Source organism: Pseudophryne corroboree, chromosome 8, assembly GCF_028390025.1.
Source record: "Pseudophryne corroboree isolate aPseCor3 chromosome 8, aPseCor3.hap2, whole genome shotgun sequence".
Lineage (NCBI taxonomy): Eukaryota > Metazoa > Chordata > Amphibia > Anura > Myobatrachidae > Pseudophryne > Pseudophryne corroboree.
In genome coordinates, this window is record NC_086451.1 from 146775517 (window position 1) to 146794712 (window position 19196).

A 19196-nucleotide genomic window follows, 5' to 3' on the forward strand; every position below is an offset into this window, starting at 1 on the left:
AATCGACCCAGTTGAAATTCCTCCGTCGGGGCCTTCCTGGCCTCACACCACGCAACATATTTTCTCCAAATGCGGTGATAATGTTGTGCAGTCACCTCCTTCCTGGCTTTTACCAGGGTAGGGATGACCTCTTCCGGAATGCCTTTTTCCCTTAGAATTCGGCGTTCAACCGCCATGCCGTCAAACGCACCTGCGGTAAGTCTTGGAATAGACACGGTCCCTGCTGAAGCAGGTCCCGTCTTAGAGGTAGAGGCCACGGATCTTCCGTGAGCATCTCCTGAAGTTCCGGGTACCAAGTTCTTCTTGGCCAATCCGGAGCCACGAGTATCGTTCTTACTCCCCTTTGCCGTATAATTCTCAGTACTTTTGGTATGAGAGGCAGAGGAGGAAACACATACACTGACTGGAACACCCACGGTGTTACCAGAGCGTCCACAGCTATTGCCTGAGGGTCTCTTGACCTGGCGCAATACCTGTCCAGTTTTTTGTTGAGGCGGGACGCCATCATATCCACCTTTTGGTTTTTCCCAACGGTTCACAATCATGTGGAAGACTTCTGGATGAAGTCCCCACTCTCCCGGGTGTAGATCGTGTCTACTGAGGAAGTCCGCTTCCCAGTTGTCCACTCCCGGAATGAACACTGCTGACAGTGCTATCACATGATCTTCCGCCCAGCGAAGAATCCTTGCAGCTTCTGCCATTGCCCTCCTGCTTCTTGTGCCGCCCCGTCTGTTTACGTGGGCGACTGCCGTGATGTTGTCCGACTGGATCAACACCGGCTGACCCTGAAGCAGGGGTTTTGCCAGGCTTAGAGCATTGTAAATCGCTCTTAGCTCCAGTATATTTATGTGAAGAGACATCTCCAGGCTTGACCACACTCCCTGGAAGTTTCTTCCCTGTGTGACCGCTCCCCAGCCTCTCCGACTGGCATCCGTGGTCACCAGGACCCAGTCCTGTATGCCGAATCTGCGGCCCTCTAACAGATGAGCACTCTGCAACCACCACAGAAGAGACACCCTTGTCCGTGGAGACAAAGTTATCCGCTGATGCATCTGCAGATGCGATCTGGACCATTTGTCCAGCAGATCCCACTGAAAAGTTCGTGCGTGGAATCTGCCGAATGGAATCGCTTCGTAAGAAGCCACCATTTTTCCCAGGACTCTTGTGCATTGATGCACAGACACTTTTCCTGGTTTTAGGAGGTTCCTGACAAGTTTGGATAACTCCCTGGCTTTCTCCTCCGGAAGAAACACCTTTTTCTGAACCGTGTCCAGAATCATTCCCAGGAACAGCAGACGTGTCGTCGGGGTCAATTGAGATTTTGGAAAATTCAGAATCCACCCGTGCTGTTGCAGCACTACTTGGGTTAGTGCTACTACGTCCCCCAGCTGTTCTCTGGACCTTGCCCTTATCAGGAGATCGTCCAAGTAAGGGATAATTAATACGCCTTTTCTTCGCAGAAGAAACATCATTTCGGCCATTACTTTGGTAAAGACCCGAGGTGCCGTGGACAATCCAAACGGCAGCGTCTGAAACTGATAATGACAGTTTTGCACCACGAACCTGAGGTACCCTTGATGTGAAGGGCAAATTGGGACATGCAGGTAAGCATCCTTGATGTCCAGGGACACCATAAAGTCCCCTTCTTCCAGATTCGCTATCACTGCTCTGAGTGACTCCATCTTGAACTTGAATTTTTGTATGTACAGGTTCAAAGATTTCAGATTTAGAATAGGTCTTACCGAGCCGTCCAGCTTCGGTACCACAAATAGTGTGGAATAATACCCCTTTCCCTGTTGTAGGAGGGGTACCTTGACTATCACCTGCTGAGAATACAGCTTGTGAATGGCTTCCAATACCGTCGCCCTGTCTGAGGGAGACGTTGGCAGAGCAGACTTTAGGAACCGGCGAGGGGGAGACTTCTCGAATTCCAACCTGTAACCCTGAGATACTACCTGCAGGATCCAGGGGTCCACCTGTGAGTGAGCCCACTGTGCGCTGAAATTCTTGAGTCGACCCCCCACCGCCCCTGAGTCCGCTTGTAAAGCCCCAACGTCATGCTGAGGGCTTTGCAGAAGCCGGGGAGGGCTTCTGCTCCTGGGAGGGAGCTGCTTGGTGCACTCTCTTACCCTTTCCTTTGCCTCGGGGCAGATATGACTGTCCTTTTGCCCGCTTGTTCTTATAGGAACGAAAGGACTGCGGCTGAAAAGACGGTGTCTTTTTCTGTTGGGAGGGGACCTGAGGTAAAAAGGTGGATTTCCCGGCTGTTGCCGTGGCCACCAAATCCGATAGACCGACCCCAAAAAATTCCTCCCCTTTATACGGCAATACTTCCATATGCCGTTTGGAATCCGCATCACCTGACCACTGTCGCGTCCATAAACTTCTTCTGGCAGATATGGACATCGCACTTACTCTCGATGCCAGAGTGCAAATATCCCTCTGAGCATCTCGCATATAAAGAAAAGCATCCTTTAATTGCTCTATAGTCAATAAAATACTGTCCCTATCCAGGGTATCAATATTTTCAGTCAGGGAATCCGACCAAACCACCCCAGCACTGCACATCCATGCAGAGGCGATGGCTGGTCGCAGTATAACACCAGTATGAGTGTATATACTTTTCAGGGTAGTTTCCAGCCTCCTATCAGCTGGATCCTTGAGGGCGGCTGTTTCAGGAGACGGTAACGCCACTTGTTTTGATAAGCGTGTGAGTGCCTTATCCACCCTAGGGGGTGTTTCCCAGCGCGCCCTAACCTCTGGCGGGAAAGGATATAATGCCAATAACTTCTTTGAAATTAGCAGTTTTCTATCGGGGTTAACCCACGCTTCATCACACACTTCATTCAATTCCTCTGATTCAGGAAAAACTACAGGTAGTTTTTTCAGACCCCACATAATACCCCTTTTTGTGGTACTTGCAGTATCAGAGATATGCAAAGCCTCCTTCATTGCCGTGATCATATAACGTGTGGCCCTACTGGAAAATACGTTTGTTTCTTCACCGTCGACACTAGATTCGGTGTCCGTGTCTGGGTCTGTGTCGACCGACTGAGGTAAAGGGCGTTTTACAGCCCCTGACGGTGTCTGAGACGCCTGGACAGGTACTAACTGGTTTGCCGGCCGTCTGATGTCGTCAACTGATTTTTGTAACGTGCTGACATTATCACGTAATTCCATAAACAAAGCCATCCATTCCGGTGTCGACTCCCTAGGGGGTGACATCACCATTACCGGCAATTGCTCCGCCTCCACACCAACATCGTCCTCATACATGTCGACACACACGTACCGACACACAGCAGACACACAGGGAATGCTCTTATCGAAGACAGGACCCCACTAGCCCTTTGGGGAGACAGAGGGAGAGTTTGCCAGCACACACCCAAGCGCTATAAATATATAGGAACAACCCTACAGAAGTGTTTCCTTTATAGCAGCTTAATATATCAATATCGCCAAAAAAGTGCCCCCCCTCTCTGTTTTTTTACCCTGTTTCTGTAGTGCAGTGCAGGGGAGAGTCCTGGGAGCCTTCCTCGCAGCGGAGGTGTGCAGGAAAATGGCGCTGTGTGCTGAGGAGATAGGCCCCGCCCCCTATTTCGGCGGGCTCTTCTCCCGGTGTTTGTGAGACCTGGCAGGGGTTAAATACATCCATATAGCCCCAGGGGCTATATGTGATGTATTTTTAGCCAGAACAAGGTATTATCATTGCTGCCCAGGGCGCCCCCCCCCCAGCGCCCTGCACCCTCAGTGACCGCTGGTGTGAAGTGTGCTGACAACAATGGCGCACAGCTGCAGTGCTGTGCGCTACCTCATGAAGACTGAAAAGTCTTCTGCCGCCGGTTTCTGGACCTCTTCACTTTTCGGCATCTGCAAGGGGGTCGGCGGCGCGGCTCCGGGACCGGACTCCATGGCTGGGCCTGTGTTCGATCCCTCTGGAGCTAATGGTGTCCAGTAGCCTAAGAAGCCAATCCATCCTGCACGCAGGTGAGTTCACTTCTTCTCCCCTAAGTCCCTCGTTGCAGTGAGCCTGTTGCCAGCAGGACTCACTGAAAATAAAAAACCTAATAACTTTTTCTAAGCAGCTCTTTAGGAGAGCCACCTAGATTGCACCCTGCTCGGACGGGCACAAAAACCTAACTGAGGCTTGGAGGAGGGTCATAGGGGGAGGAGCCAGTGCACACCACCTAGTCCTAAAGCTTTTATTTTTGTGCCCTGTCTCCTGCGGAGCCGCTAATCCCCATGGTCCTGACGGAGTCCCAGCATTCACTAGGACGTCAGAGAAATAGGTGTTACTGGAAAATCAGGACCTAGCCTTGCTACCACATCAGCATTGATGATACCCTCCGCTATACTTGCATACCACACCAACAGGGTTTGAATGCAGTAAGAGGTTTAATTACGGGGAATACACTGTATACCGGGCCAGATATAGATTTTTTCATGGAGTTACTACAGTTTACCCTATCTCACAATTTTTTAATTTTTGATGGGCAATACTACATACAACGAACGGGGTGTGCCATGGGATCCTCCGTGGCACCCTCGTTCGCTAATGCCTTCATGTGGGAGGTAGAACGCCAACTGTTTTTGACTAATGTCACGATATCCAGCAGGTTATTCCTTTACTATCGTTATATAGACGACATACTAATCTTTTGGCGTGGTGACGTACAGGATTTAATATCTGTGATTGATGGGCACAATGCTACAGATAGCCCAGTGAAATTTACGATGTGTTGGAGCCAAGATGAGATGTGTTACTTAGACATTCTGATTAAACTACACGCTGGCAAGATTGATACCTGCTTGTATAAGAAACCCACCGACCGCAACACTGTATTGCGGTATGACAGCTTTCATCCGACATCCACCATTAAGGGCCTGCCATACTCACAATTCTTGAGGGTATGCAGGTCCAATACAGACGAGGTGGTCAGGGACCAACAACTGAACGAAATGGAGGGTAGACTCCGGGATAGGGGGTATCCCCCCAAACTGCTACGTCAGGCACGTAAAAAGGCAACAGCCAAGAGAAGAGAAGACACGCTTCTCCCTGTACCACCTAAGGATACCTCTAGATGTATCCCATGGGTGAGTTCATACGATGTGAATAGTGGACAGGTTAAGAATAGGCTACGAGGATGGTGGCCCATAGTGACGTCGGATCCTGATCTAGCAGTTTTTAAAAACAAACGCATTATGCCAAGTTATTCTAAGGGACGCAGCATTAAAGACATCCTGGTTAAAACAGACATGTCTAAGCTTAAAGTGGCCCCCACTCAGCATTTTCTGAGTAGAAAAAATGGGTGCTACAAATGCACGGGCTGCACGACCTGTGCCCACATGTCCCCAGGGTATAGCATTTCCCATCCTTTTTCAGGAAAAAGTTTTAAGATCAGGTGGCCCCTAACATGCAGCAGTAAATTTGTTATATATGCCATCATGTGCCCCTGTGGCCGATATTATATCGGCAAGACTGAGTGCCAGTTCAAGGTACGAATGGCACAGCATAGACAAGCCATCAGAAATGCTTTGGCGGCGGGCAGCGGTGAACAACCGGTGGCCAAACATTTCGTGGAGTTTAGACACAGCATGGCGACATTTAAACATCGGATCATTGATCACGTACCAGAATCTCCCCGGGGTGGAAATAGGGGCAAAAAACTTCTACAGCTAGAATGTATGTGGATACACAGATTGCAAACCCTTAAACCAGGGGGTTTAAATGAGAATTTAGGGCTCATCAATTTTCTTTAAATCGCTGCAGAAGCTAGGGGTATGAGATCCACTGGGTTCCAGGTGTTGTACACAGACTCATGGGTATATCATTAAAAGTATTCCCTTGCTTCAAGCCTGACTCGTTAGAAGAAGCTACGATGCCAGTTTTAACATAAATTAATAAATTAAATTACATGGTACATATTTGGTGGATATCAGACAGGATTGGGCTAGACAGGATTTGCATTATTTATTTGTAGCGACATATGGGATTAGTAGGATACTTTTATTAAGAATTGGCTATTTGGTGAAGATATGTGTATAAACATGTAGTTTTTAAATGTGACTATAGCACTTTATGAAAGATTTGCACTAATTTGTAACCAGTCTCGATTTTGCACAGTATCATGTTTTGTGGTATACACGAGTGGTTTATTGTAGATTGGTAGCATCTCCTTGGCAACGCGTCACACTCCCGCAACGTCACTTCCGGTTGCGGCAAACGTCACTTCCGGTCGCGGCGATGGGCGGCGAGGACGGCGGCGGGACCAGAGGAGATGCCAGGTGATAGGGTGAAGTGTGGGGGGTAAGTACTTCTGTTTAGTATTTATATGTGTGTTATGGCATGTTCACATTTATCCTGAAGAAGGGGAACTGGTCCCCGAAACGTTGATTGTTTTTTCACCATTACAAGATTTTATCACAGACTCTGAGTGCCGCTTCTTTTTGTGATCCAGTATTATTGGTGGGCTAACTTACTACCCTCCACGGAGGAAGGCACCGGAGCAAGTAATATTCCCCAGTGGATACGGGGAGTGCCGGAGCAGCAAGGTACGATATTATATATATATATATATATATATATATATATATATATTCTTTGCTACCTTATAAAAACTCAATAAATATATTTAAAAAAAAAAAAAAAAAAAGATACATACACTTTAAGTGGTTCAAGCAGAGCAACTTGAAGGGCTTTGAGAACCAGACTTAAGTTCCAAGGCACTGCAGGAGGAACAAAGGGCGGTTGAATGCACAGCATTCCCTGGAAAAAAGTATGCACATCCTGTAAATTGGCAATTGTCTTTTGAAACCATACAGTCAATGATGATACTTGTACAGGTTGAGTATCCCATATCCAAATATTCAGAAATACGGAATATTCCGAAATACAGACTTTTTTGAGTGAGAGTGAGATAGTGAAACTTTTGTTTTCTGATGGCTCAATGTACACAAATTTTGTTTAATACACAAAGTTATTCAAAATATTGTATTAAATGACCTTCAGGCTGTGTGTATAAGGTGTATATGAAACATAAATGAATTGTGTGAATGTAGACACACTTTGTTTAATGCAAGAAGAAAAAAGAAAAATCACAAATCGGTAACCGATTGTGATAACCCGGCGCTGTAATGATTTAGTTTCTTATACACTAATTGTTTCTGCAGCTGAGTATAAACAACTTGCCAGGTTGCAACAATTGAAAACTAGAAAAAAAAGGAGAGATAAACTCTGCGCTTGAAACAATATATCTAAAGTAAATGTGCAGTCGGACACAGAAGATTGACTCAGTACAACTTAAATGTAATGAAAAACAACTTTATAGTTTCTATTAAAACAGAGAATGTAACATTTGGAAAGATAAATGAATAAATAATTGTTTGGACATTTTACTCATATGTACTATCTAGATGTAAACATACAACATACAATAGGTTTGTTAAAATAACTTTTTCAAGTGGTGATAGTAAAAAGTCAAACATCAAAAACACTGGCGTCCCAGTGTATTGATTATGGTTTGTAATTCCCGCAGAATTGATTAATAGTTCCACAGTCTCAGAAAATATAACACTTTAGAGGAAATGGTGTAAACTATGTTTAAAGCTCCCGTGCTGGTTCCTGCATTAGTATGCAAACAGGGTCCTTTTGAATAGATTAAGTACACGTGGAGTGAAAGAGTTTCATTTAGTTCCTATTATAATAGCAGCTGGTAATTGTAGTATTTCCCAAACAAGTGTTGGTTGGTTTAGATATAAGGTAACGTTCATATAAATATAGCCGCCGTGTATGAAACTTCTGGAGGCAGGTGTTAGGCCCCACAGCGAGGGTCACATGGAACTCACCCGACCAGTGTTTCTGAAGCCGTGCGGCAGTGAAGGATCCAACGTGCGGCAATAAGCTGCGGCCAAAGCTGTCGCGGATGAACTGAGCTGCGGGCTGCGGGCTGTGTTCATACAGCGAGTATCACCAATTGAATGATGTAACAGAAAGTGGGCGTCAATGCGTTTCGTCTCCTAGCAACGGAGACTTCCTCAAGACAGATATCTCCCCTCCTCCTAGTCACGAATATATACCTGTCTAATGACTTTCATGTCGATCAGTTGTGGTTTAATTGATAATTAATAACATTCTCTATAATTAAAATCAAAAATAAACATACTAAAGAGAAACATATAAAATAATATAAACTAATATCAATGTACTTCAGTATTGTAAAATACTAAAAGTATGTACTGAGTCAAACATTTATACTATAGTGAAATGCAGGCATAATAATTTAATTAGGAACAATTTAGACTTAATATCAAAACCCGTCTGGGTTTCTGTTCCACATAGTGTCCCGAAATCCCGGATCTCTAAGTAACAAACCCACACATCATGTCTGGCTGTCTGTTATATATCAATGTATGTCTAGTACGCAAATTATAAATAAACCTACAGCAGCCAGTTATTCTGTTTTAGTAGACCAAACTAAAGATAAATATAGTAAATAATTAATATAATACAAACATATTCAGCAAGAATAGTTTCTGATACGGAAAACACTTAAAATTAAAGGTATAATGACTTTATGGTTCTATCTGAATTACTCACAGAACCATATATAAAAATGAATATATCAATATTGAAAATAAACAAAGATAAATAGAAGATGAACAATAATAAAAATAAAAATAAATGAAAAATAAAATAAAATAAATAAATAAATAAAATAAAATAAAAAATAATAATAAATAACGATAAGGAATAGAGTGGAAAATGGATGTTAGTGGATGTAAATATTCTAAACTACCTAAACTACAATTCTTCGGTGGAACAAACTAATCTAATAAAATTATTGTGCAAATGTGCATAGTTCAATCCATTTATTTGGATTGAGCATGGGTAGGTCTCTGAGCTATTAGAACTAGCAGGTAACCTATGGATTTATTCTAAACAGGAGTAATCTAGGGCTTCATTAAGGCCATTTGGATAGAGAGAATCCAATTTAAAAATCCATGATGATTCCCCCAAACAGAGTTTTCGAAATCTATCACCTCCCCTTTTTGTGCTGGCAAATTGTTCTAGCCCGACAATAGAGAGGGATGATGGATCACCATTATGTGCTCTTGAAAAATGGCGGGACACGCTATGAGTTTGGAGTTTTTTAATAATATTAAGCCTGTGTTCTCTGAATCTAGTTTTAATTGATCTGGTTGTTCTTCCCACATATTGGAGAGAGCATGAACATTGTAATAGATATACGCAATATTCTGAGTCACAATTAATAAATTGTTTTATCTGAAAGGTGGTACCATTAGTTTGGGAGGTTATACAAGATACTTTGTTCCTCATATGTTTACATGTTAAGCATACCTTTTTATTGCATCGGAAATTACCTATAGGTTTCTTTGGTAGCCAAATAGGGTTTGTATCCAAAGCTATAGGTTTAAGATAACTAGGAGCCAACATTTCTTTTAAATTGGTATTTCTTTTAAATATAATTAGTGGTTTATCTGATAAGCTTTTGTTCAAAACTGGATCTTGTTTAACTATCTCAAAATTACTTTGAATTATCTTTTTTATACTTTTAGACTTATTATTAAATTTGGAAATGAATTTAACAGAGTCTCCTGTCGAGAAACTGTTCACTTTACTTTTGGGTTCAATTATTTCTTTATTAGGATTCTGAGGCTTATCTAATTTAGCAGTGGTAACTTTCAGAAGTGAATTAGCATAAATCTGTGAATCCTCTAGGAGTTGAGGAGGATAACCTCTTTCTCCAAACTGTTTCAGAAGAGCTTTAACTTGAGAGAGAAATGCTATGTCCTCAGAACAATTGCGTCTGAGTCTAATGATTTGATTTTTTGGAATATTTTTTATCCAAGGTTTATAGTGGCTACTTGAGTAATGAAGGTAATTGCCTGTACCTACCGGTTTAATGTAATTAGTGGATATAATTTTGTCATTGGCAATAGAAAACGTGATATCAAGAAAGTGAGTAGTGAAAAAATCAAAATTGAAAGTGAATTTTAAATTATAGGAGTTATCGTTCAAGAAATTTACAAAATTAAGTGCTTGTTGGTGACCCCCATTCCAAATAATGAACAAATCGTCTATGTAACGGCCATAGAGAACCAGGTTCTCTCTATATGGGCCGCTCCAGATGTACTCCTCTTCGAAGCGGCCCATATAGAGGTTAGCAAAACTAGGTGCAAACCTGGTCCCCATGGCCGTCCCAAGGCGTTGTAAATAATAAAGATTGTCAAACAAAAAATAATTGTGAGTTAAAATAAAAGAAATTGCTTCCAGTACAAAGTCACGTCGACCTGGTTTGATGATAGGGTCACTATCTAAATAGTATTTGACCGCATTAATCCCTCCTTGATGGGGTATATTGCTCAATCCAAATAAATGGATTGAACTATGCACATTTGCACAATAATTTTATTAGATTAGTTTGTTCCACCGAAGAATTGTAGTTTAGGTAGTTTAGAATATTTACATCCACTAACATCCATTTTCCACTCTATTCCTTATCGTTATTTATTATTATTTTTTATTTTATTTTATTTATTTATTTTATTTTATTTTTCCTTTATTTTTATTTTTATTATTGTTCATCTTCTATTTATCTTTGTTTATTTTCAATATTGATATATTCATTTTTATATATGGTTCTGTGAGCAATTCAGATAGAACCATAAAGTCATTATACCTTTAATTTTAAGTGTTTTCCGTATCAGAAACTATTCTTGCTGAATATGTTTGTATTATATTAATTATTTACTATATTTATCTTTAGTTTGGTCTACTAAAACAGAATAACTGGCTGCTGTAGGTTTATTTATAATTTGCGTACTAGACATACATTGATATATAACAGACAGCCAGACATGATGTGTGGGTTTGTTACTTAGAGATCCGGGATTTCGGGACACTAAGTGGAACAGAAACCCAGACGGGTTTTGATATTAAGTCTAAATTGTTCCTAATTAAATTATTATGCCTGCATTTCACTATAGTATAAATGTTTGACTCAGTACATACTTTTAGTATTTTACAATATTGAAGTACATTGATATTAGTTTATATTATTTTATATGTTTCTCTTTAGTATGTTTATTTTTGATTTTAATTATAGAGAATGTTATTAATTATCAATTAAACCACAACTGATCGACATGAAAGTCATTAGAAAGGTATATATTCGTGACTAGGAGGAGGGGAGATATCTGTCTTGAGGAAGTCTCCGTTGCTAGGAGACGAAACGCATTGACGCCCACTTTCTGTTACATCATTCAATTGGTGATACTCGCTGTATGAACACAGCCCGCAGCCCAGTTCATCCGCGACAGCTTTGGCCGCAGCTTATTGCCGCACGTTGGATCCTTCACTGCTGCACGGCTTCAGAAACACTGGTCGGGTGAGTTCCATGTGACCCTCGCTGTGGGGCCTAACACCTGCCTCCAGAAGTTTCATACACGGCGGCTATATTTATATGAACGTTACCTTATATCTAAACCAACCAACACTTGTTTGGGAAATACTACAATTACCAGCTGCTATTATAATAGGAACTAAATGAAACTCTTTCACTCCACGTGTACTTAATCTATTCAAAAGGACCCTGTTTGCATACTAATGCAGGAACCAGCACGGGAGCTTTAAACATAGTTTACACCATTTCCTCTAAAAGTGTTATATTTTCTGAGACTGTGGAACTATTAATCAATTCTGCGGGAATTACAAACCATAATCAATACACTGGGACGCCAGTGTTTTTGATGTTTGACTTTTTACTATCACCACTTGAAAAAGTTATTTTAACAAACCTATTGTATGTTGTATGTTTACATCTAGATAGTACATATGAGTAAAATGTCCAAACAATTATTTATTCATTTATCTTTCCAAATGTTACATTCTCTGTTTTAATAGAAACTATAAAGTTGTTTTTCATTACATTTAAGTTGTACTGAGTCAATCTTCTGTGTCCGACTGCACATTTACTTTAGATATATTGTTTCAAGCGCAGAGTTTATCTCTCCTTTTTTTTACACTTTGTTTAATGCACAAAGTTATAAAAAATATTGGCTAAAATTACCTTCAGGCTGTGTGTATAAGGTGTATATGTAACATAAATGCATTCTGTGCTTAGACTTAGGTCCCATCACCTTGATATCTCATTATGGTATGCAATTATTCCAAAATACGGAAAAATCCGATATCCAAAATACCTCTGGTCCCAAGCATTTTGGATAAGGGATAATCAACCTGTACTCTCAAGGAAGCCACCTTCAAACCCTTATCCATTCCTGCCTGAAGGAAATCTAAGACCCTGGATACTCTGGAAGATTTTTAAGTCCATACTTCTTTCACTGCACCAACGGATATAGGCTTGCCATATTCAGTGATAAATGCGAGCTGAGGAGGGTTTCCTTGCTCTGAGCATAGTTTGAATTACCTGTTGTGAGAATCCCCTTGACTTCAGGATAGAGGTTTCAATAGTCACGCCGTCAAAGACATTCGATCCAGATGCCTGTGATAACAAGGACCCTGCATCAGTAGATCTGGACGTTGAGGGAGCAGAATTGGAGCATCCATCGACATCCTCTGCAGATCTATGTACCAATGCCTTCTGGGCTAAGCCGGAGCTATTAGAATCACGGCACCCTTTGCTTGTTTTATTTTCCTCACCATCCTGGGTAGCAGGATGATCGAAAGAAACAGATATGCCAGATAAAAGTAAAGAAAAAACCCTGCCCCGGTTGTGCAGGTGGTACTGGAATAATTACTCCTGACTGAAGCAATATCTGAACTGCTTCTTGCAGGGCTCTGGCCTTCGCCTCTGTTCGAGATGGACTGGTACAGAAGAACCTTCGAGGAGGCTGCTTCTTGAAAGGGAAAACATAACCCAGAGATACTGTTGTCGACTGCTGCCATATGTGTGCAAACTGAAGCAGTCGGTGCACTACCCTGGGGTCCCCCAGGCAGTGGCCCGCACCATCAGGCTGATGGCTTATATTCTGGTTTGGAAGCTGGCCTTCTGGTGGCCCATTGCTTCTTTGCCTTACCAAACTTATTGTATTGGGGCTGCTTAGAATCACTTTTTCCTTTTGTTTTTCCTTGCGACCGAAATGGCCGAAAAACCGTACCCTTAGGCCTGGGGTTATAATTGGCAGGAAACCTGACCTTCTTGGATTCTTCTACTGACTCCAGAATATCTGTCAATTCCTTACCAAACAGAATATTCCCAACAAAAGGCAAAGTTTCCAGAACCTTCTTAGATTCTGAATCCGCTTTCCATGTACGTAGCCAAATTGCTCTGCGAGCAGCTACAGTTAAGGCTGACGCTTTGGAAGCAATAGTACACATATCTATTGCCGCTTCTTCTAAGAAAACCGCAGCCTGCTTCATGTGAGCTATATGGGATTCCTGCTCCCTAGTAGGTGCTGAAAGCCCATCTTCCAGTACCTCAGCCCATTTAGCTACCGCCTTTGCCATCCAAGCTGAAGCCATAGCTGGCCTTATGACTGCCCCTGACAGAGAAAATATGGTTTTCAAAAAACCATCCACTCTTCTGTCTGTGACATCATTTAATGATGTTGACTGTAAAGGCAATATAGATTTTCGCACTAATCAAATGACATGCGTATCTACCTTAGGAGGCACCTCTCTTTTTAAACAGTCCCAAGTTGGAAAAGGGTAATAGGAATCCCATTTTTTGGAATTCTATATTTTTTATTGGGTGTAGCCCAAGCTTCCTCCATGATTTCCGTCAGCTGTTCTGACCCTGGAAACTCAACCCTAACTGTTTTGGGACATTTAAACACAGGTGCCTTAGTTTTTAACACCAGCTCTGCTGAATCCTCTAAGGATAGAATAGCCTTCATTGCTCCAATGAATTCAGCTACATCCTCTGAGCTGATACCATCTACCTGTTCTTTATATGCTGAAGCAGAGTATATAGAGCTATCATCTGATGTATCATCCTGTGTAGCCTGTGAATTTGATGATATATTTACACTCTGTTTATCAGCTTGTTTCCTTGGAAAAGCTGTTGGGGATATACCGTAAGAAGGGAGCTGCATGTATGGGTTAATAGTGTACCCTACTCCTGGAATTGAAGCTGTAGGGATTACCCATTCAGCTATACTGGACAAGGTCTGTGTAAACATAGCTCAAGGTGGATCTACCTGCCGTTGAACAGGGATCTGCTTTGCAATCTGCTGAAACTCAAAACAATTTGTACATAAACCATCATGTGCCAGATCCTGAGAGGATAATCCCACTTTGCAGGACAAACATGTTCTCAGTGTTGGTGTTACTGTTAATATAACCTCGTCACATTTGCCACTCTTAGACATGATAAATAATCAGCTTTTCACAGTGTACTACACAATTTGTGACTGTAATCACTTTACTATATTAAAGTGATATCAATCTGACCCCATCGCATGCACCAGCATTGAGGCTCAGAAGAAACCACTGACAAACATATCAGCAATCACACTAGCAGTCAGTCACATGTTATATATTAGTCATATGAGCATACGTGACAGCTACGTGGTGGGCAACGCAGGAAAATCTAACCGAGGACGCTCGGTTAGTAACCAGCCCGCGGGAGAGGTAATTTTGACTTTATCTGACATCGGAGCATTTCTACATAGCAGTGCTATATTAAAACATTCATGGGACTGCAGTTACCTTTCTAAAACCTATGAACTACTCTACATTATAACATTTCATTCATACCCAGGATACGATACTGTTTCTATTTGTTGGATACAAATGTTGCATATTGTTACCGCTCACATCACACGTGCTTGATTTATCTGATATCCAGTATAGGGCATTTGGCTATTTCCCTATAAGGTTTAAATCCAGATTATATGGTTTATTGTATAAGATTTTTTTTTATTGTCATATTAAATTCTTTTTTATAATATATCTCAGCATACGTCAGCTTCTGTTCATGTCTCCAATTTCATTGCGCAGCTGAGTCCTTTTTCAATCGAGTTCCCTTCAATCAGGCAATTACACAGTGCCTACACAGCAGCGCATTGAAATTGTGGAATTGTGTTATAGAATATTATATTACGAGGCGCTTTCAGCAGTTTTTGTTTGTTTTCATCTTCTCACATGCTGGGGCCCAGCAAACTGCAGGGCCGCCCAGCATGTGTGAGGCCACTTCCTGATGCATAGGAGATAAGGTTGACCCATGGCAGCGCAGCCAGGCGGTCGGTGGACATTTTTTCATCAGAGCGGCTGATGAAATGGTCCCGGCCCACCCCTATTTGTCCCACCCCCCCAATGCCGCGTCACCACCCGCCAATGCCCGCCGCTGTCAATCACATTGCGGTCGCCTCCATCGAGGAAGCGAACACAATGTGTGTAGCTGTGTGGCCGCTGCACATGCGCTGTTTGCTGCCATCAGCAAACTGCGCTGCGGCTGGGTCTGAATGACCCCATTGATCCGATGCTGCATCCTCGGATCACTTGTGCAAGCTGAAGGCATGACTTCTCTTGCTGCCTTAACATATTAGAGTTATCGATGCCGCTTCTATGTAAGCAACAGCGACAGCTACTCCAACACATCTGAATCAAGCCCACTGTGCAAAATCATAAATATCAAATTTCCAACTACCTCATTCATTAAATAAAAAAGGCTTTATCTGCCTGTTAAACTATTGCTTGGTCCTTATTTATGGCTCCAATTAAGCACGATGAGATAACTACTGGGCAAAGTGCACATAACAATGTATTGCCCCTTTACACCAAAGTACAACGGTATCCGGACTATAGATCTACACTAAAAATGTCTACAGTCAATAGGTCTACCACTAATGGTAGACATGCATTAGATCAACAGGGTCAAAAGGTCAACACACATATACACGAGGGTTTTTTTTTTTTTAATTCTACTTTTTCATACTTTACCATCCACATGGCCTATGATTTGGAATAGTAACCTGTGCAGAACGCAGCGGTAGCAGAGCTAGGCACCTTGCCCAATCGCTCGCCATGTGAGGGGATGTGGTACACTACTGGGGCTTGTGGCAGAAAAGTGACAAATCACCCTTTTTGTGTCAACCATTTACATGTCGACCTTTTGACCCTGTCGACCTTTCCTACTGTCTACCTATTTTATGTCGACCTAATGCATGTGTACCATTAGTGGTAGACCTATTGTCTGTAGACCTTTTTAGTGTAGATCTAATAATCCATACCCAAGTACAACTGGAAGGAACATACTCCACTGCAAGTTGGACTCAGCAGTTATGGCATTAAGAGGTAAATGTATTATAGCGGCACAGATCGAGGCCTACCAAGGCGAAGCAGTAAGGGACATCGACAAGATGTACTAACATCTTGTCTGCCAAAGCGCCTCCAGCAATGCCCCCCCCCCTCCCCCCTGAGCACACAGTGCATCAGCTCAGTGCTGATGCGCTGTATCTCCTTTCCGGCCGGCTCCAGTGTGCATGCTCAGCATCTCACTACTCACGCGAGATCCCATGCACACTCCGGAGCCGGCACCCGCCACAGCCAGGGACAGTTCTGTCCCTGCTGTGGTATTTGGGCATCGCCACCTTACAGCCGTCAAAATCGACAGCTGCAGGTGTTGGAACGGTCAGCGATGCTGACCGTTCATACATTGCCAGCACATATCGGCCTGCTATCTATTATCTATCTGCTGATAAAGCTTCTTCCCCATATCGCAGGGTGATACATTACCCCTAAAATATTTCCTGGAGTGACGGAAAACTTTACACTTCAGCGCTCCTTACAAGTGGCCCCTACGTAATATACCAGTACCTACAGTAAATTGAAACTTCTCAAGCAGACTATTTTTATAGATAGATAATTATTATTTTCTTAGTTAGGTCATAGTCACATTAATGTGGCAGTAAATGGCCACTACAATTAAACTACAACATGTCTAAAAAAAAAAAAAAATCAACTAGAAATATTAAGTGTTCCTGGTAAAAGTATTTTTTTTTTCAGAAGCATATGCGAAATTATAAGACCCCCTTTAATAACCTTAAGATCAAAGCACTCTGCAGTCAGCACATTAAAGACCTAATACAGGCAACCTGTCACTCACCTGCCTGACCGATATAAAACAGCTCAAAGTTATGGTGTAGCACGAAAACCTTTGCAAATATATTTATGTGTTTTCAATATATAACTAATCACTAGTGTTCCAAAAGTGAACCTGTTTTTTCTACATGGTCCCATGAATTAAACACAAACTCATAAATTCACGTCCACAGGCTGTCAACATCTGTAATACTGAGACCTTTACACTGTGATCCTGACAGATGCCTCACCTCTCCTCGTCGGATCCTCTCTGCCAGGACAGAGGCTGGGATGAGTAACAGGGGATCTCGAGGAGGATCCGGCCCAGGAGGGCTCCAGGAGAAGGTGGACCACAGGCGGATAAGGGCCAGAAGTAACTTGGAGATCACTTGCAGTAGAAAACTAATGACACTGTGCAGGATTTTCATCTTGAAATGCGTAACAGTTATCAATAAGACAATAAGCGGGTCACTGAGCTAAAAGACAGGAACCGAAACCGCAACATCCACTTCTGGGCACTTATATTCACAGTTATAACATTTTACTATAGGCAGTCATACTGTAATAGAACCAAAATTCATATCAGTAGGAATCCGGGCAGAAGAGTAAAATCCTGCAAAACCTATCCCTGACCTGCAAAGCGGTGTAAAATCAAGTGTTCAGCTGCCTCAGACCGAAACACATAAGGTACGATAGTAGTAAATGAACACAGTCATAGTTTATATATGAAAGCGCCGCCCGGAACCTTCACAGTGCGGAAATGCTTATGATTGGTGGAGGGAGGGGAAAGAGGGTGAGGCCAGTGCTACATCCGCAAGACCGTGATGACTGTTTAACACAGTAGGCGCCGTGCCATTTTTTTATTTTTTATTTTTTTTCACTGCACGCACACCGCAGTTTCTTCTGTACAGTGGGTAGAACAAATTCATGTCCTGAAATTCCATAGTATTTTATAGTGACACTATGGGGTCTATTCATGCAGCAGTGAAAAGCCCTGTTTTGCGTTAAACAGGGCTTTTCTCTGCTTACCGCAATTCACAGAGCCGGTTACCGTGGAGAAGTCTCTGACTTCTCCAGCGGTACCCCCGCTCTGTGCCTGAATCGCATCACCATACCTTTGTATGGTGAGTGCAATTCATGAAGGTGCGGAAAGCTCTGCTTTCGGCTTCTCCATGGAGTTCAGGTTCGCCATCTGAGGACGGCGTCACCTGAACTGTAGTGCGGAGACGGCAGGGAAGCTCAATGCTTCCCTGATCGCAGCTCGGCACCTCGCGCTGGCTCCACCCCCCGACCTCCCAGCAACCACTGCGGCCTGCTGGGAGGTCATCAAGCTGCGCATGCGCAAAGGGACCCGCCGCCGGACTCCGCGCATCGCAGGAGGGACCGCTGGAGAAGACCTCACCGCAGGAGCCCCAGACACCGCAGCGCATCGTCGGAAGGGTGAGTATACATGAATTGCTACTTATCACAGCTATACATCGCATCGAAGAAATGCGATGTATAGTGATAAGTAGCAATTATGTTTTCGTTTTCTACATGAATAGACCCCTAAGGATATATATTTTTTTTTTCTAACCAATTGCGAAAAATTAAAGCATAATGTGAAAGATGACTGCTTCAGCTTGCTTTGTGTCCATCATCCTAAAATCATCTAAACATTTTTCTCATACGTCCCAGAGGATGCTGGGGACACCAAAAGAACCAAGGGGTATAGACCAGTGGCAGGCGGTGAGGTCAGTGCCTGGTTAGGCACTACAGCCATAATGTCCGCCAGATCCTGCCGATGACCCCTACCGCCGCCGAGCCAATGCCCACTACTGCCTCTGAGCCAATGTCTGCTGCCACCGCCAATGGCTTACAAACTTGCCTACCATCAACTGACCCAGCCCTCCGCCACTAATTTGCATCTCAGTCCGATGCTGCCAATGCCCGCTGCCTGCCTGCTCATCATACTTGTGATATATTGTACATTATTATAGAAAAATAAATAAAAATTAGTGTTTGGGAAGGGAGTGGGAGGAGGACATGAATGCAATTTTGTTGTCCAGGGCTTCCATTAACTTAATGGAGAAGGGTCTGAATGGGTTAAAAAATGTTAAAAAAATGTGTGAGGTCCCCCCTCCTAAGCATA

General features: G+C 42.8%; 1 protein-coding gene across 1 annotated transcript in view; it reads right to left on the minus strand.

The window, feature by feature from the left end:
- Window positions 1–17834, minus strand: part of FAAH2 (fatty acid amide hydrolase 2) — a 376430-nt gene extending 358596 nt beyond the window's left edge. Inside the window, exon 1 of the mRNA XM_063936990.1 lies at window positions 17317–17834. Within this exon, the coding sequence (XP_063793060.1) occupies window positions 17317–17493 (177 nt within the window). The 5' untranslated portion in view covers window positions 17494–17834. The remainder of the gene's footprint in view (window positions 1–17316) is intronic.
- Window positions 17835–19196: the final 1362 nt, after the last annotated feature.